Raw genomic sequence first — 20,625 nt, forward strand, 5'->3', positions numbered from 1 at the left:
TTGATATGTAAACTATGTATAACATGTTAAATATGAACTTTATTATGTATATAAAAAGGGGTAAATGTAAACTTTAGGGGTGCCATAATACATAAAGTATCCAAATGTGTGAATAAAAACTTTATTTGTGGGTTTAATACAAAGTCTGTGTCGGAAAAGAGTTAAAATAAACTATTCAGGAGTTGAAGTTGGAGTTTTGATATATAAACAAGTATAAACGTGTTGAATATAAACTTAATTTTGTGTTGAATTCATAAACTGATACAAAAAACGTGAAATACAACATGTATTTTCTTTGAAAAACGTTGAAAATTAACTCCTAGAGAGAACGTGGACTCCCTGAATATAAACTCATTGGACTTTGGTGCGTATGACGCATGCGTGACTCCGCCCCAAGCCCCGCCCACTCCTCGCCCCGTTGACCTATGAGGGGCTCGCGACGTCATCGCCCTCTCACTCTTGCAGTTCCGTGTCAACATGGCGGCTTCCATGGCTTCCCAGGCTGCGGCTAAAGGACTGAGGTCTGCCGCCTCGAAGCACCTGCTCCTGGACAAGATCAAGGTACCGGGACACGTCGCGTCGCACACGCGGCTCTTCCGCTCTCGTTTCGCGTCCGTGCTGCTCTCGTGCGTCGCTTGTCACGGACTCGGCGAGCTGTTTTTAGGGTTAGCTCAGGTGCTAGCATGTTAGCATAGATCAAAGTTGAAGAAGAGGAGGGGGGGTTGGAAAGTTCTCTGCTCATGTTGCACCATTCATTATTCGTTATTTTACACACTTCCTGTTTTAATTATGTATTTATTCATATCCACATGTTCATTTATGACTATTTTAAAGGAATATAAGTGATGTTTTTTTAATGTTACACTTACTAAAAAGGAGCCTTTCTGCACAAAGTGACACTAAACAGTGTCTGTCACTGTTGAATTTCATATAAAACGCACTAAAACAAATTTTAAACACCGCAGTAAACGTTTGGCTCATTTATTAACTCACACATTCACAATGTAGTGATATATATAGTGATACAAATCCACTGTGTGTGAAGTTTCTGACTATTTCAGATGAGATTACAATGCAAAGGTCAACTCCTGCACTTTGACCCCGCTCTGTTATTGAGCTGTGAACAATAGCAGTCAGTTTGTCTTGTCTGTTTTCACCATTACACATGATTACAGTTAAATTAATAAGCCCTTTATGATAAAAAACTAACAATAATTCATTGTTGACTCACTCAATGACAACAAACAAGGTTTTTCCAGTGTTAAAACATGTCTTTTTAGAGCTGCAACTAACTATTGTTTAATTATTATTATTTATTATATCAAGTTTGGGTCAGAAAATTTAAAATATCGATCATTGTTTTTCAAACCTGGAAGTAATGCTGCCCTCAAATGTCTTATTTTGTCCACTAGCCATAAAATAATTCAGTTTTAATGATTTCTATGTGACGAGGAGCAAAGAATATATTGAAAATATTCATATTTAAGGAGCCGAAAAAAATCAGAAAACTTAGACATTAGCATGAAGGAAAGTGAAGCTAAAGCACGCCGACCTGGTGAAATATTTAAATATTATATCGCTTTTGAGACGCCAAGTACCGACTTTATTAGTAAGTACACACATTTTTAACTGACGTTACGAACAAATATTACGTTTTTTTTTGGATTAGCATTAAAAAACAATACGATCAATTGACGTATCAGTCCACTAGATGGTGCCAAATGCTCAATGTCGCCAGAGCTGTTGCGTGAGTATTTCGCAATATTGTGTATTGTATATATCGTAAATAATATTGTATATTTTTTTATATGTGAACCTAAACTTTAAATTGTAGTAGGTGTTGCCAACAAACAATAGATTTTTCGTGTTACGCCGTGTTAACTTCATACTTAGACTTTAGCAGTCACATGCCCTCATCGATATTTAGGACTGATTGAACCTCTCGGAACAGTGTTTCTTATCATGGCTTGGCTAATAATAAGCAAGTAATATTAAGAAATATATATAGTCTATTTACCAGTTTAAGTTCATAAAATAACCTCAAATTCCACCTAAAACGCCTGGAATTGTTTTCTTACAATTGCCTTTTTTTTGGTTTTACCCGATCGTTATTTGGAGCAAATCCTACTCAAAGTTCACGCACCATATCCAATGCTTTTGGCTTCTCTTTTTCCCCAATACTCTGACATTCCCTGACTGTGGATCAGTTACGCTCACACGCAGCTGTACGTTACATTGGCAGTTGTGTTGTTTACTGCAGGCCCACGGATGCCGAGTCAAGTTTGCAGTGTTAGAGTTTGCGTTTGTATCGAGCGCTCGTCTGTATTGTTCTAGCTCTCGTCGACTGACCCTCTTCGTGGCGTTTAACTCGATTCCAGCGTGGGTGGTTAAATTCTTATTTGTTTTTTTCGATAGTGGAAACTAGTCTGAGGCGTAAAGTCATTTGGAAAAATACAGATTTTTTTCTTGTTGTTGACACCTGAGGCCTGGTCCACGTTGGATGCATCAGAGGCGCTTGTGCAGCCTTGTTTTTCAGCGCTGAATTTTATCAGTTTAGAGCAGCATAAGCAATGTAAAGCAAAACAAATGTGTAGTAAATGTGGTCGATTTAATCTATTATTTAATGAATCCCCAACTATTTTAATTATCAATCAGTTTGGGTGTTTTTTTTGTGGTTCTCTAACCCTTATTTTTCAGCCTCTTAACTGTGAATATTGTCTTGTTTGTTTGCTCCATATCATAAAGAAATCGGTAACGTTGAATTTTTGGTTTGTGGACAAAACAAGACATTTGAATGTTAAGATTTTTCTTTTGCCCAATGATATCATTTACGTATTGTTATATTATCACTCGGCCTCATGTTACCTGTGCAGTTCAGTGGCAGAACCGGTAACCGGACACTGGAGATCTGGACGTTCGCTTTGAATGCGACCTTTAACTAATTTATTTATGCACCCTAAGACATATTTTACTCAGGTTTGGCATTTAGCCATTCTTTTTAATTTACCACCCTGAGTGAATGTAAAGCAGACTCTTGTGTGCGTCAGTCCTCGCACATCCAAAGAAATATCTTGTCCTTGGAAACAGGATAGCGCAGGGAAAACATAGGGACTTCATGGACTTAAGTCCAACATTGACTTCATGGACTTAAGTCCAACGTGGACTTCATGGACTTTAGTCAAACCTGGACTTCATGGACTTTAGTCCAACGTGGACTTCATGAACTTAAGTCAAACCTGGACTTCATGGACTTTAGTCCAACCTGGACTTTAGTCCAACCTGGACTTTAGTCCAACGTTGACTTCATGGACTTCAGTCCAACGTTGACTTCATGGTCCTTAGTCCAACCTGGACATCATGGACTTTAGGCCAACCTGGACTTCATGGACTTTAGTCCAACCTGGACTTTAGTCCAACGTTGACTTCATGGACTTTAGTCCAAAGTTGACTTCATGGACTTTAGTCCAACGTTGACTTCATGGACTTTAGTCCAACATTGACTTCATGGACTTTAGTCCAACATGGACTTTAGTCCAACGTTGACTTCATGGACTTTAGTCCAACGTTGACTTCATGGACTTAAGTCCAACGTTGACTTCATGGACTTTAGTCCAACGTGGACTTCATGGACTTTAGTCCAACGTGGACTTCATGGACTTTAGTCCAACGTGGACTTCATGGACTTAAGTCCAACGTTGACTTCATGGACTTTAGTCCAACGTGGACTTCATGGACTTTAGTCCAACGTTGACTTCATGGACTTTAGTCCAACGTTGACTTCATGGACTTAAGTCCAACGTTGACTTCATGGACTTTAGTCCAACGTGGACTTCATGGACTTTAGTCCAACGTGGACTTCATGGACTTCCATCATTTTTGGTCTATTGCATACCCTTGTTGTTGATTGAGTTGTCAACATCAGACTCTTGCTAACATAAAGACCAACTATCTAGATTTGTTATTCAAGATGATATAAAGGAAACCGGAGGAGGTCAAGGACAGGCAAAATAAGTGGAAAGCCAGGAAAACGTCCACAAAATATGTTGATTTAGCAGAGCTTCATTCCTGAGAGACCAAAACAAGTCAAGCAAGGACCTCACGCCTAATACTTGTAGTAAAATACGAGCCCTTGCAGTATCAGCGATGACCGCTACCGTAGAATCAAATCAGCTTTGACAGTGAGGGATTCAGTTTGAGATGATTTATAGACGTGCACATGGACAATGTTAAGCTTCACAATGCTTTTAAAAGGGAGAATGAAATGCTTAGTTTTCCCTCTCTCTCTCTCTCTTGTTCTCTCATAAATCAAATCTTTCCGAATTCTTGTCTGCACAGCGAGATAATCCTGGGGCTGTTTTTCAGTGTCGCTGCACTGTGGTGAATGTGTAAACGTTTGCTAAGTTCTTTTTTTTTGAAAAATTGTAAGGTGCTCCTGCTTAGTAATAAGCTAACAGTGTTGAAACTCAGCATGGTTTGATGGGAGACGCTGGGAAGAAAGGTAGCTCGATGAGACTCGGTCCTGAATATTTTACCGAGGAGGGTGGAGAGCCCCTCTGCTTGCGATGGCTTCTTTTGCTCAAACTTCAAACGGCGGGCGGTTTCCCCATCTGTCTCAGCACGAACACATTTACATTTCCTCCCCGCGAGGGATACTGGAGGACAAAGTTAGCTCTAACTGGATTTGAATATCACTTCAACAAGGTTAATAGCCGTTTCTGTAGCTGGTGAGGTACTTAGGCTTTTTCAATAATTTAGAAGGGCTGCAGTCATTAGGAAACATTGGCAGCCCCTGAAATGGGGGGGGGGGGGGGGGGAACGCAATAAGTGAATACGCTCCCGTCGGCTTGAGTTGTGCTGTTGGTCCGGTGAAGATTATGAAGGAAATGTGAGAGTAGGGCGGAAAATTGTCCAAGAGAATAATCTCAGTCGTTGTTGACGGCTGCAATTCCTTTGAAAAACGGTACTTTGTATCTGTATCAGTCTGATTTTGGGTAAACTCACTGGATTACATGGGTTAGAGTTAGGATTATTATTGAAAATAATCCTTAGATTAGTTTGACATTTCTTGATGAATCAATTAAAATAAATGTTTCCCAGACCTCAAAATTACGATGTTCTCGAATTTTACTCACAAAGGGTCGAATCGTTTTTAAAAAAGTCAATCAACTCATAAAATAATCGTAAGGGGTGGGTCAAAATATCGATTACGTGATATATCGTTGTCCTTCCTTGTGCAATACAATAAACGTTATGCTAGGGCAAATATCGATATTTTATGTCATAAATTTAGGCGCTCTAAAGTAAACAGCCCCTGCTAGTTTTGCTCACCGGGCGTCATTACTTCATGTCTCCTCACGGTGGCGCTGCTCAAATGAATGAGGCGGAAACTGGGGTGGAAGTTACCTGACTGACGAAGAGGGAGTTTATAACGAGATAATGGTGGAGAAAGCTAGCTAGATAGATGGATACTTGCGATATATCGATTGACAGATCGCTGTATTGTGATATTATTGGTATCGCAGACCAGGCATCGTGGAACGTACCGTGAGGTACCATTTTCCTAAAGGTTTTAGAATCAATTGCACAACTATGGTACCTTTTCAGCCACAAGTCTATTGCCGTTATAGCAAGTGATTTGATGCAGCTCCAGGTAAAAAGTTCATACATGGTCTCGTCCATGGAATTGAACTTCTACATAGTTGTGCATTCTTGATTCTGCTGCCTCCTGTGTTATCTTCCCCTTCAGAGTCAACACCTTTTGAATATGAGACTCCGCACTCTCTCTCTCGCTTATTAACTATGCTAATTACTGAAATCCCTATCTGTAGAGACACAACAGTCAGGTTTTCCTTTCTTAAGCCTGTCTGCAGGAGATTAGACCTGCCCTGCCTGAAGACCTGCCAATGATGCAAATCTCACTGATCTAAATCCTGCAGCCATGCTCCACTGCTCCCGTCTCCGTCTCAGCTCCCTCTGTCTCAGCTCCCTCTTTTCTATCCTCGGATCTCTGACGGACAGATGTCATTTCTCACTTCACACATCAACGACCCGGGTACGACCTTCGCCGTTTTTATAAAAGGCAAAGATATCGCGGATTGGTCGCAGTAATGAGAGCAAATGGTGCGAGCTTTCGTCGATAGTTTCCTGTACTTGACACGGACTTCTGGTATCATCACGGATGAACAATGAAACAACAGAAGGGTTCGAAACGCCATTCTTCGGCAGCTCAAAACCGGGTTACGACATGAGCAGTGTTTTGCTAACAGAAGACATCAAGCTACGACTTGGGGCTATGACATCATTTCCCCCCCAAAGTTGTGTATTAGTTGTAGAGACGAAAACGAAAAGGTTGGCATTTTGAGATGTTTTTTTTCTCTCTTGGACCCATTTTCCAAAGAATACTGTTTTTAGGGCCCCCAAAAGGCCAGTTCCCTGTGGATAAAAAGCTGCTACGATGCAAAACATTTGTTGATTCTTCCAGGCCCTGGAGCTTTAGGTCAATAACCAATGTTGAAACACCGTTACGCAACTAAAAGTTCTTTGTCGAAGAGATCTTTCTACCTTTTGGCATATGCAGACACTGGGGGAAAGTTTTTTTAATTAAAAAATAAACCTTAATTTCCCCATTAAAATATGTTAACTTAATTACCTTATTACCTTTGATAGTTGAACTGAATACATAAGAATCAGACCATAAATGAATAAGTGTGCAAGGCCCTTCAAACATTTATTTACCTTTATGGTTCTTGGCCTAACAAAACTAGCGCCAGGAATAATATTAAGTTATCACATTTCACGCAGTCTTTGCGATATACACAGCGCTATATTGTGCCCATTTTTCTTAATGTTTGCTGAAATGAAACCACGTGAGAATTGGAGATGGAGAAAATTCTGCCATCAGCAGTTAAGTACATGATTGAATAAAGAAGACCGGACTGGATGGCTCCCTGAATTAGCCCATTAATGCTTCATGAGGCATGCTATTGCTACATGGCATGGATTTAAGTGGAAATATGCCTGTGATTCACGCCGGCCTGTTTATGCAGAAAATCCACATCGACACACTGCTTCCTTCCTTCCGTCCTTCCTTGCCTCCTTCACTCCTCTTTTACAGTGTGTCACCTCCATCACGGCTCGCTGCACACTGTGCTTGTCTAATCGCGCGACCGCCTGTATTTATGAGTGGCCGCTAAGTAGCAAACTGCCACCTCGTTAGCAGGAAAGCACTCAACTGCAATCAGCATGGCAATGACTTTGATAGGCGTTGTGAGTACTGCTCTCTCTTTGATTCAGCCTTAGAAGTGGACACTAAAAAAGTCCACCCCCCCCCCCCCCCTTTTTAAATTCTTTTTTCTTGACGGTTAGCTAAATGGATAGGGAAGTTGGGAGTTCATAACCTGTATGGGAACAAATCAATTACATAGCATTGGTGAACTGGCAGTGTATTAATTTCTTAAACATTTGATAACGTCCCTTAAGGAGCATTCTGGTTAATTAACTCTGCAGTCATGCGTCGTCGCTAATTTGGCAGTGTCATTTTGAAGAGGTTGGGGTCTAGCCGTAATGAAATAATGAGGATTTTAACCTCACCAGACATCTGGAGGGGATACAGCTTCATAACACGAGATAGTCGGTGCCTCTGGCAGCTCCAGGCGTCCCCTCACTTGGTATTGGTTTTGTATTGTTTAAGTTAGGGATGAACCGATATGATACAGGTCAGGATCGGATAGATAAAAATTTACAGTCCGATACCAAAAATCCTAAATATTGCATGCTAATTAGATATAACTTTTTGCAAATAATATTTTTGCTTTATGTCCATCCCTACTAAAAATATCATGTGACAAGCGCTTTGCTTTATTGAGGCCGTCATGTTGCACCAACATGATTCTACAGAATCTCCAATGGCCTCTCGTGTTTTGAGCATTCTTTCTGGTATGTGAAGGCCACCGTAGTTCAGAGACATTCTTGGGAAAGGTAGAGGGTTAGTGGAGAAACTCTCGCCACGCGTTTAGCATGATTCCTGTTAGCTAACTTTTGCCGCTTTCCCTTCACATCGGAACTCAGAAGTCGATGAGTTCGCTGTGTTCCAGTTGAGAAGTCGGAAACTTGTTAGCCGTTGTTAGCAACACCAGGCGCGATTGACTTACTTTGTACCAAATACGACTGTTAATGTTAAAAGTAGCAGTGTTTGTATGGTGGCAGCCATCAGTGAATCCCATGGCGCCGTTGTTGGCGAGGTCGCTCGAGTTTCCAAAGTTGGTAATCCAAGTTCGGCACTCCCCATGACCTCAGAAATCCCAAGTTCCGACTTTGAACGGACTTTAATTTGACTTGACTTTCACTGTCAAAAGTGCTGGTAGAAAGGACACCGAGTAGACTTTGATGGACAGGCAAAAGCCTGTGATTAAGCGAAGAACATTCACTCTGAGGACATTTAGTCCTAAAGATATTAGAGTCCTAAAGGATGTTCACGTTCATTTTGACACCCTGTTCCTAAACGTTGACGATGGCGCTGTAGCTTTTGTCTTGTTCTTGTCGTGGTGTCATGGACGCAGAATCAGTGCATATTTGCAGAGTTCATATGATTAGACCTTTTTTTTTGTTTTGACTCATGCAAAGAGCCTTATATATAGCCCTTCCTGATTGTAGAAAGACTCAGAACCCAGACTCATACGGATATGCCAAAATGTTCCCAATACTAGGGCTGCTTTATGTTTGCCATTGAACACTTTTTAATGATTATAGCCTGTGAGTGAGTGCAGTATTTGTCTTGTGCTTAAGGTATACGTTATATATACTCGCTATCATTCTGTAATTCTTTAATGCGTCTCTTTACAGTGCATCTAAAAGCCATATCCATATTTATAATTCATAAACGGCTGGAATAAAACACCGCTGAATGATAATAATGGGGAATTTGTTACTTTTTATTGACTCCCGAAGGACGTTGAGCGATGAAGGCTCCTGCTCAGGTGTCCGATTGGGTATTGATGGACTTGTTCAGCAGCAGCAGCAGCTTCTTTGCATGCGTCTTCCCCATAATCAATCACCGCAGTCCTTTCAACATGTCTGCTGTTGTTCTTCATTGAGCTCATCTCTCACTGCTGGGCCTGTTGATTTGTATTCAGACTTCTTCTTTTTTGTTCACCCTCCTCGAAGAAAAATGTTGTTAAGATTGTTGTTAAAATTGTAATGACCTCATCAAGTCCCAGATTTACAGTCTGCAAATGCGTCTGAGCGTTTTGACATTGTAAAGTCTCGATGTGGAGGCGAGAGTGCTAATTAAATAAACTCGGATGATAAATAAAGCGGCAATTAGCTCGCAAGAATTAGCATACTGATTGGATAATCGGGACACTGCTAGCTGTCTGTGTCGTAAACATATGGAGTGCATGGTTTGCTTTTGACAGATATTGCAATTACGATTAAACTAGTGATATCAAAATTCGCCAGATTTGAAAGGATGATTGCGTTAACACACGAGATGCCATCAAAATCAACCACTCTATATTCTAATGCAAGGACAAGAACTTAACGACGCAAATTGTCTTTTTACGACCGGCTCCCTTCATTGAACAATTAAAAAATACAGTCCTGATAACCTCTAACTGTATTTTATTAAGTAATAATGAAAATAGAAATAATAGGAGGATTAAAAAATTGGTTTTTATTACTTTACGAAACAAATCTCTTGACATTGAAATATGTGGGTTATAGCCATTGAAATTTAATACATTAAATCCTAAATTAAGGCCTTTTAGACCTTGGAATTACATTCTTTCTAACTTTTTTGGTTTTGGATTCAATTGTTTAGCCGTAGTTAAAATGTGTTATGCTAATTTTCTTAATAAGCACAGGTACTACAAAACTCAACAGACCTTGTGTAATTAGAATTGACATGAACATGTAGAGATTGGACAAAATAGTGATGCTCTCTATGTTCTTGAGTAAAGCAATTGCAATAGAATGAATATTGTTGGATGATTTTAAAAAATTGGACGCAAACTTTGAAAAAAAATGGTTTCAAATGCATTGGAATCGTCCCTAGTCCAATACATGTGGTGCACCCTTATAATACATGTTCAAAAGATACTTCCTGACCTCATCCATACCAATATCAATGGTTTGTCAACCATTTTCTTTTCTTTGTTAAAGGTGCCATATGTAAGAATGTGGCCAAAAATGGTTACTACATTCAAATTCAAAAATACCGAGATCTTTTAGGTGTCGTTTTTTGACGTAACTGGCAACCCGTGGTTGCTCGGCAGCTGAGACTCTACTGACTGCAATGATTGGCAGACGGCGGTAGGTGGCGCCACATGACGCCGAAACATGATTTCAAAACGTAAACATGATTTGCAGTCTGCAAAATATTTTTTTTAATGCTAATATTTTGGCTGTACTGTTGTTGTTGGTGAGTTCAGTTTGTTATATGAACATTATTCCCGAGTCTCTGTGACATATTAGGAGGATTTTATGGCCAGCTGCTTTCGATTTATTACAGAATGCACCTTTAAAGTTAGTTCTTCTTACCCACTGTCAGCTGGGATTGGCTCAAGGGCTAATAATGTGGTTGCATCTTCTGGGTAGGGTGCAACCTAGCCTAAACCCATATTTATTGTGATCTAATCTCTTATTTATTGATATATATATATATACACATTTCCTCCTTAAAATAAGTACATCTGGTAGTATCTAGTACCTGTACTGATACTATCTCCATGATTTCCATCTTGAGCACTCAAAGCAGTACTTCTTCACTGCCTCCTGTGGGCCCGACCCAACCTACACTCGTGACACCGTCCAGTTGCCTGACGACGAAGTGGTCTGCAGCTGATTATTTAAAAGGTACGAGTGGTGAGAAGTGGAGCAGGGCCGAGCTCTGTGGAGAGGGGACACGGTGAGTGACGGTGCTTGACTCCGAAACAACTCGTGATAAGAGTGCAGTTCTCCACAGAGAGACTTTCAACTACATGAAAAAACCCCAGCACAGAACAGAACAGAACAGTCCGACTGTCTCTATCTGCAGGAGCTGTGCCAACAGCGTTATGACACATTCAGCATGTCGAACCTTCAATGAGAGAGAGCTTGTGCTGCGTTGGCTCCAGACAAGAGGAGCCTCGACATCGGAGTTAAAATTAACTTTTTTTTTACTCTATAAGTTTCTCATTGAATTTCGACATTTGGACGTGAATACAACTTATTACACGAAGTCGCTGCGCTATCACCAGTTTGTCCCGCCTGTGTGGCGACCAGAAAAAAAGATAAACAGACGCTGAATATTTGCCACCCGCTGCAGGATAGTTCTTCCTTTGTCAATGAAGAAGTCTGCTGGTGAGGAAAGTCGTGGTGCAGTGTATGAGATCGGACTTTTCTCCCGAGGTCAACGGAGTTTTAACGTTGAAAACTTTTCAGTTGCCAATAATGTGACTGTACAGACGGATGAAAATCAAAAAAAGTTAATCAACCAAAGCCCAATCTTAATTCGAGAACTGAGCTCCATCATCGGTATAACTTTGAGGATTTAATGAAACTAAAATATTTATCACAAAATAACCTTTCATATGCAAAAAAAAAAATCACTCGCCAAGTCATCCAATTAATCTTTTGGTAGTGCTCGTCGTCCGCCGTAACGATCTAAAATCTACACGCATTCATAATTCATTAATACTCAGCGCCACATCTTTCTGTTATTATTGAACGATCGACCGGGCTGGATTCTTTAAACCTGCTTCAGTTCAGAGACGATTTTTCAGCTTAGTTTGAGAACTGACCCGAGCAGAATCACAACTTTTTCCCCCGATTCCTGACTGGCTTTATTTACACTCACCCGAGAAACAAATGGTCTGTCCGACCTGCGCTTTCAACCCCTTTGAATTTCTGAGCGGCAGATTGACGAGCGGCGCAGCATTGACTGGCTTCTGTTTATGGGCCCGATCAAAGGTGATTGCCTGCTTTGTAACCTTCCCCTGTAAATTAAGGCTTATGGCCCGTAATAAATTTCAGGACAACTCTGTCAGGCGGTGACTTTTTGACATTGTTCCACTCTCTCACAGGGATCAAGACGACCACTTTGAATTTTTGCCTTGGGGATATTGACTCCTTAAGTTTAACGGAAGGGCAAACGACGTGAGTCGTGAGCGACACGTCTTAAAACGACTTTTGCAAAGTGCCAGGATCGGTCATCCCGTCGTCCTCGCAACAAGTGTGGTGTGACTTTGCTCATCTCGCTCTCAACCAAACATGAGATGGTGCATCTTTGGAGGAGTTGTGATGTTGTTGCGCGATCTTCGTGCTTATCGTACCATATGGGACGGCCCAAATAAAGTATAGGATGATGGTGCCTCGCATATGTCGGGACAAAAAGACTCAAGGACACGGAAACCCTGATGCAGCTGCTGCTCGTCCTCTGCGGGACGGCGATGCCAATCCGAGTGCTCTGTGAAGAGAGAGTGGCCGTATGGTGACATAGTTTATTCAGCATATTTCAAAGTTTCGACTACACTTTTGTTCTTTTTTTTTAAACTTATGCTTGTCAAGTGAATTTAGTTTCACGGAGATGTCTTTGGGAGTTGCTATTTTGGGGTGAACGATGGGGACTAAATATGATATCTTGGATTATTTTGGTTGAATGGCGGTATACCTTATAAATCCCGTAATAATACCTCCCACCTGAAGACTCCATTTGTGCGATAGCAGCTGGTCAGTGCTTGCCTCCACTCCACACTCCATTCGCCCTTATATGAAACCGTATACTCTACTCCCTAGTGTGTATTTAAATTAAATTGGAATATTCTTGAATGTTATTAAACTCGTGTGGATCGATTTTTGCGTTTTCATTAGAAGTCGTACCAAAATAACCAGCCCCTACCATTCCATGTTTTTGGCACCCTTCACTTGGGGTACCAGAGTGAAATGGTACAGTCAGGGCGAATCTTCCAGCCATGACAGCTGATTAGGTTGGTTATCGTCTGTTGTGTAGCGTTCATCGTTGGCTTTTGTTGTCGTCGTTAGCGCTGTATCTTGGCTGATGTGGGTATCGGGCGCAGTCCACATCCCGCCAACCAAGTAAAGTGTGCTTTATGGATCCAGGTCTTACTATTTTGGGGTGAACGATGGGGACTACAGATGATATCTTGGATTACTTTGGTTGAATGTTGGTATGCCTTATAAATCTCCTATTAATACCTCCCACCTGAAGATCTACGTACTCCCTAGTATGTGTTCAAATTAAATCAGAATATTGAATGTTATTAGACTCGTGTGGATCGATGGAATGGTTCTGTTTTCCGTTTTCATTAGAAAAGGGTACCAAAAATAACCAGCCCCTACCATTCCATTTTTTGGCACTCTTCACTCGACGTACCATCGTGAAATGGTACAGTCGTGGCTCCACCCTTGACAGCTGATTGGGTTGGTTATCGTCTGTTGTGTAGCGTTCATTGTTGTCGTTAACGCTGTATCTTGGCTGATTCGGGTATCGGGCACAGCCCACACCCTGCCTACCAAGTAAAGGGTGCTTTATGGACCATGGTCTTTACTAGTCCGGACTGTACCAAATCGTACCATGTTGGAAATTACTCATTTCAATGCTGGATTTCCTCCAGTGTTACCCATCTTGTAGAATTCATTCGGCGAGCGACACCGTTGTGTATTTATTTATGTAGCTAACGCTGCTATCACGGCCCGCGTTGGAAGCACAAGCCAGATTTAGGTGAACCGTTCTGAGCCGAGCTCCATTGTAACGCCTGTTGTAAACAAGGCCTTTCAAAACCATCTGTCTCCCCATGCATTCTCATCAAAACTGTTGAGCTCATTACAGCACCTTGATATAATCTACAGATTTTATTTGATTTTATTTCAACTGGCATCTGTCAACGACGACAAAAACACCTCGCACAGCTCTACACCAGTGATCTGTGCTTCATTATTTATCAAATATTGTCTGCTTCACCAGAAATAACTTCAGACAGAAGTCTGGTTTGATGTCGACGAATTTCGATACTCGCACTGATCCAGACCTCGCGATGCAAGTGTTCCCAAAGTTACAAAGCAATTATCAAAAAACACTGTGAAGATCTTACTAAGAGAGTACGCTTAAAACAAAAAAAAAAGCTCTTTTCCGACAAAGAGAAAAGTCTGGATTCACCTTTACTACGGAATATTGCTCTGACATTTTGAGATCACTCACTGAATGTCAAGACTCACGCTGCGAGCTCGCTGAAAGCAAAAACTCTGCCGTGGCACGAGTTCTGCCTCGATATGACTTTGGCTTCTTTTCTTCTCCGTCGAGTTTGATTTTGTAATAAAAGGCTTTTTTTTTTTTGTCTCACCGTGCGTTCAAAGTGACGGCAAACAAAATGGGGACTACTTTCATTAGAGTGGTGTCACGTAAATACTGAATAGGGCTGTCACAATCGAGCTAATTGCTAATGTGCCGTAGTTTTGTAATTTGAATAAATTCAAATCCCGTGAGTGTGCCGCTGTCACCGGCTCCGTAATACTCAACACAAATGTCACAATTTTATGAACTATTTTAACACTTAGTAGATTCGATTAATAAATCAGAGCTGAAAGAATCCATCGATTTATTTATCAATTACTAAATGAATCGTCAACTGTTTGGTAGGGATGTGAATCTTTGGGTGGCTCACGATTCGATTCAAAATCGATTCTCGGTTCAACTGATTCGATTCATCCGGTTCTCGATTCAAAAATTGATACAACGCATATTGTGTTGAGGCAAATTATGGCATCAAAACAATACAGTTTGTATAAGATAGTGTGATAATGTGATCACACAAAGGCAAACTTAAGACAAAAGTTAACATTTATTCATTCAAAACAAATAACTTGCATAAATAAAAGCTTAGGCTAGCTGCCTTTTTTCATCCCAGAAGTTACAAAAATAAACTGTACACAAAAAACACAAACTGGTGTTTTGTGTGGTTTTTCAAAAAAGAAACTTTGGAAAAAAAAAAATTTAAAAAACGATTTTTGAAGTTTATCAATTATTATGACTCGATTCCTGAACTTCAAAAATCAATTTTTGAAAAAAAAAGATATATATATATATTTTTTAAAGTTTCTATTTTGAAAAAAAACCACCCCTTTGTGTTATTTGTGTACAGTTTATTGTTGTAACTTCTGGGAGAAAAAGGCAGCTATCTTAAGAATCGTTTGAATCGTTTGAATCGTTTGAATCGTTTGAATCGTATGAATCGAATCGGTTGAATCGAGAATCGATTTTGAATCGAATCGTGACCCTAAGAATCGGAATCGAATCGTGAGCCACCCAAAGATTCACATCCCTAAAAACAAGATTTCTGATTGTTTGAGATTCTTAAATGTGAATATTTACTTTCTTCTAAAGGAAGTCCACAAAGAAATGGACGTGCACAGTCGCACCCGGCCAATGCATCTGATTCCGATTCTTTTACCGATTCTTCTTCATGTATTTTTCATGAGGCCCTTGACTTTGCAGGCCTCAACACGCACTGTCTGTTTCTCCTCTGTCTCTACATATGGATGCAAGGATGACACCGTTCATCACCGTGTCCCACTTCCCCTGTTCCTCAGGAAAAGATGTTGAGTGCTTTTGTGTGTAGCAGACTTTGCTGTGTGTGTGTGTGTGTGTGTGTGTGTGAATACTTAATCCCATCCAGGACTCTCATGTCAGATCATACAACTTTTGTTTTTGAGGTTTTTTGTCTCGTCACCGGTGAGCACAGCACAGCACAGCACAGCCCGTGCATATCTATTCTCGTCGTCTTGTCTGTGTGTGTGTGTTGTGTCTGTGTGTGTGTGTGTTGTGTGTATATTAAGATTAAGTAGAGTTAGGCAGAGGGAGTGCGTAGCGTTGTCTCTAGAGCGCTGATGATGATAATTACTGTAGAGAGAGTGTCTCGGGAGACTGGGAAGCCAGCTGCCTGACTGCCTTGCTGCTTCAGTGCCATCTACCACTCAAATGCTTTTTTTTTTTTTTTTTTTTTTCCCCCGCCGCCAAGTCAGACATGCAGCATTGGATTAGTCCTCCTCCTGTCATGACTGCAGCAGAGTCATGGGTTCACTATTCCATAGATTTAAGCAGACACCGGAGCGACTGAAATCACAACCGTGGTCGTGATTGCATGAAAGTCGTGCTCGCTGCAGGAGGGAGACTCAGCAGGGATATCAGTCCAAAGGTGGCAATTTGATCCCTGTGATCATTATTATCGGTATTATTCTGTCTGTAAGAGTTGCATAATTAATGAGAAACTGGGTATGGAAGTCTTTTTGAAACACTGGAAGAAGAATGTTCAGTGTTATCCTGCCTCTGCGTTCCTTGATCATTGTGTTTCTGTTGATTTTGTTTGATTTTTTTTTCTTACTTTTGCCCCCAGCTCACAAGTGCATCAGGGCAAATGGATCATATCCTGAATTTCAAAAATTCGTAAAAATTATTCCTCAACAAATATTTTCAACAGATCCTTGTTCAGGGCGATGCCGACTATTATGATGGTAAATTTCAAGTCATTCCGAGATACTTTTAGTTTTTTTGAAGAAAGTCAGCTCACTGTCAAAGTGCATCAGGGCAAATGGATCATTTCCTGAATTTCAAAAATTCGTAAAAATTATTCCTTAAGAGGTTTGCAAATATTTTCAACAGATCCTTGTTCAGGGTGATGCTGACTATTATTTTGCAGAATTTCAAGTCATTCCGAGATACTTTTTGTTTTTGAGAAGAAAGTCAGTTCACTGTCAAAGTGCATCAGGGCAAATGGATCATTTCTTGAATTTCAAAAATTCATTAAAATTATTCCTTAAGAGATTTGCAAATATTTTCAATGTATCCTTGTTCAGGGCGATGCCGGCTATTATGATGGTAAATTTCAAGTCATTCCGAGATACTTTTTGTTTTTGAGAAGAAAGTCAGCTCACTGTCAAAGTGCATCAGGGTAGATGGATAATTTCCTGAATTTCAAAAATTCATTAAAATTATTCCTTAAGAGGTTTGCAAATATTTTCAATGTATCCTTGTTTAGGGCGATGCCGACTATTATGATGGTAAATTTCAAGTCATTCTGAGATACTTTTTGTTTTTGAGAAGAAAGTCAGCTCACTGTCAAAGTGCATCAGGGCAAATGGATCAAAAATGCGAGGGTAAAATAAATATACATTAAGTTTGCGAAACTGTAAGTCTTAACCATTTAAAAGAACATCTACAACCGTACTAAAGTGTGCACAAAGTGAGGTATACTATAGTATAGTTTGTGAAGTGACTGAATTTCGCTGCTATCTTTGATCCAGACTTTCTCTGGGTCTGGTACGAACTAAAAAAAAAAAAGTGCCCCAGGTTCTTTCCCACTCCCCGGAGTTTTGCCGACGGTAACCGTCAGTGCCGGCAGGGACACCTCCAGCTTCACTCGAGTTCTGCAATTAGCATTAGCTGTTATTTTAGGATGTTTGTAAAACTCTATCTGCTCTACCATTTCTGTCTGATATTGTATTTCGGAGGTGGCTGATATTTAGCTAGAAATCAGTTCAGCCGATAATTAATCCCAAACTTTCTGGCATCCGTCTGTTTGAGCTATCTATCTATCTATCTATCTATCTATCTATCTATCTATCTATCTATCTATCTATCTATCTATCTATCTATCTATCTATCTATCTATCTATCTATCTATCTATCTATCTATCTATCTATCAAAAAAGGTATCCAGGTTATCAAATAACTTGGCCCATAAAATGGTTAAAATGTTGATCAGTATTTCTGCAAATCTGGAAATGATGATGTTCTCAAATGTCTTGTTTTGTCCTCAAACCAAAATGATTCAGTTTTCATGATTTCTTTATTAGAAACCAGAAAATCTTCACATTTAAGAAGCTGGAAAAATCAGAAAACTTCTCAAACCGATTAACTGATAGTCAAAATAGTTGATAGTTAATTTAGTAGTCGATTTATTATCAAAGACAGAAGAGCTGGTCGGGCAGAATCAAACATTTGATGGCATTTGGGGGAAAAAATGGAAAGACTGCACACATTTCTGGAGCTGCATTCAGATTCACTGGTGCATGGGGCACGACAAGGCCACTCCATTCCATTTTTTTTGAGTCTTCACCCAGTCACTCCATCATTCATGAGGGGGAATGAATAGGAACAGAAGGGTGGAGGGGATAAAAGGGAGTGTATTTGCTCGGCGTCTCTGTAGCGTTATGTGTTGGCGGGATTAGACAGTAGTAACCCCCATCCACCCTTAATGGCTATTAGTAGTTAATTAGCTCGACAGTGTCGGTGTAATACAGATCAGCCAAGTCAAACCTTTTTAATTCTCCAACCGAGCGGAGCTGAAAAATGTGCTTCCACTCAAAACAAAAGCCGCAGATGCCAACGGAGTTCGTGCCAACGGCAGCCATCGCTGCGCCACACAACATTCTATTCGCATTCCTGCTGCACTCCAGCTCTCATGACAGCGTGACAGGAGGCTTCGATATGGGAAAGAAATGTATTGTTTTCCACGAAAACAGAAACCTGCCGAGCTCACGCTGGCCCCTTTTGGTTGAGTTCAAAACGCATCTCTAGGACTTGAACTGACGATGTCCCCAAATGTCTCGTCTCATTAATCAGTTTTAATTATGTGTTTGTTCAATGGAGCAGAAAGAAACATGGAAATATTTTCACGTTTAAAAAGCTGAGAAATCAATTAGCTTGTTGCAATTATTAAAAAAAAATACACTCAAGCCAAAGTGCATCAGGGCAAATGGATCATTTCTTGAATTTCAAAAATTCATTAAAATTATTCCTAAAGAGATTTGCAAATATTTTCGTGGTATCCTTGTTCAGGGTGATGTTGACTATTATTATGCAGAATTTCAAGTAATTCCAAGATACTTTTTTTTTTTTTTTTTGAAGAAAGTCAGCTCACTGTCAAAGTGCATCAGGGCAAATGGATAATTTCCTGAATTTCAAAAATTCATTAAAATTATTCCTTAAGAGATTTGCAAATATTTTCAATGTATCCTTGTTTAGGGCGATGCCGACTATTATGATGGTAATTTTCGAGTCATTCTGAGATACTTTTTGTTTTTGAGAAGAAAGTCAGCTCACTGTCAAAGTGCATCAGGGCAAATGGATCATTTCCTAAATTTCAAAAATTCATAACCCTGAGCAAGGGACACACATCCAGTGTAGTCCTTGTAACGGTCCCAAGACTGGACAAGGCGAGGGTTGCGTCTAGCGTAAAAAAAAATACACTGCAATAAATAGCTTATATTGGGGTGGGAATCACAGGGAACTTCACAATATGATATGATACATGGTCCGCGATACCAGTAATTTCGCAATACAGTTAATATGCAATAAATATCTTATAACATTAGTGGTGGGAATCACAGGGAACCTCACGATTTGATAGCCACGATACCAACAATGTCACCATGGAACAATTCTCTGATACGTTGCAAGACAGTCGTACAGCAACACATCACATGTCCTAACTGAAGAAAACTAACTGTTTTCTTTCTCTGATATCTGATCCAGTGAACTAGGGTAAAGATAAAGTTAAATATTGCGACGTTTCGCATAGCAAATAGATCAATCCGTGTCCGTCTACCTTTTAGAGCAGATTTCCAACTGTCCAAAACCTTTTTTCTACCAGTCTTTTTATTCTATTCCCACATGTCCGTTTTAGCAGACCCTACACAAACGGCCTTAACAAGCTGCAGAGCGGGTTTTCTCCGTGTTGTGGACTCATTTGACTGCTGTCAGGTTCCTGCAGGGCCTCCACCTCCTCCTCCTCTGTAAACATTTACTTCCCTTGCCATTCAAACTGCTCCCCCTGGGGAGGATCAGCGTTGCTGGCTGCCGGGGTCTCCATCTGTCAGTCCTCTTTTTTTTTTTGGTCTAAATCTGACTTAAGAAAATGTCAGATAAAAGATCACGCCGACACGCAATCACAAAACGCTTCTCCCCGTTCACAGAAAGACGCCAAAAACCAAAATTTGGACTGGGATCAGATGGTGGCCAAGCATTTAAAACGGTTGATGATTCAATCAATAGTCGATTAATCACTGCAGCCCTTGTTATTTCTGGGTTAAACGTGGAGAAACATTTCACAAACGGCAAAAGTGAAATGCGTGATCACTGCAGCAGTGTCGTCGTGAAAGCGTCACTGTGCTTTTGTAACATTTTATCATTAAATTCCTATCGTGAAATGTGTTATTATGGCACAACTTTGGCGGGAGAACATTATAAGGTAACGTACTGTATACTGTTATTGTTTTTATTACCCCCAGCCTGCCCTAATCTGAATATCACACACGTGTGAATTGCTTTGCACACAAAAAAGTGCGACTGAACTGACACATTTCGGAGCTTTGTTCGGGGGCGTTTATGGTAATGCGGCGGAGGAAAGTGCCTCGTGTAAACAACAACAACAACAACAAACTATTGCTGTGTTGCCCAGTGTTGTTGCTCTGCTCGCTGAAAGCTTCTTTAGTCCAAATGTCTGAGCTTGTTGTTTATTTTTTGCAGTTAACGGTCAGGCAGACATGACATTTGGTCATTTTGTTGTCATTTTGGTTTAAAAAAAACACATTAACATAAAGTCGGTAGTTGAATTTTAAGGCTTTTATTGTCAT

At 40.3% G+C, this 20,625-nt stretch overlaps 1 protein-coding gene across 1 annotated transcript in view; it reads left to right on the forward strand.

The window, feature by feature from the left end:
* Window positions 1–456: 456 nt before the first annotated feature.
* The window catches only part of suclg2 (succinate-CoA ligase GDP-forming subunit beta), a 124,477-nt gene continuing 104,308 nt past the window's right edge, over window positions 457–20,625 (forward strand). The window contains exon 1 of the mRNA XM_083907428.1: window positions 457–561. Coding sequence (XP_083763554.1) covers window positions 478–561 — 84 coding nt within the window. The 5' untranslated portion in view covers window positions 457–477. The remainder of the gene's footprint in view (window positions 562–20,625) is intronic.

This window comes from Microchirus variegatus, assembly GCF_963457635.1.
Source record: "Microchirus variegatus genome assembly, chromosome: 21".
NCBI classification, from domain to species: Eukaryota; Metazoa; Chordata; class Actinopteri; order Pleuronectiformes; family Soleidae; genus Microchirus; species Microchirus variegatus.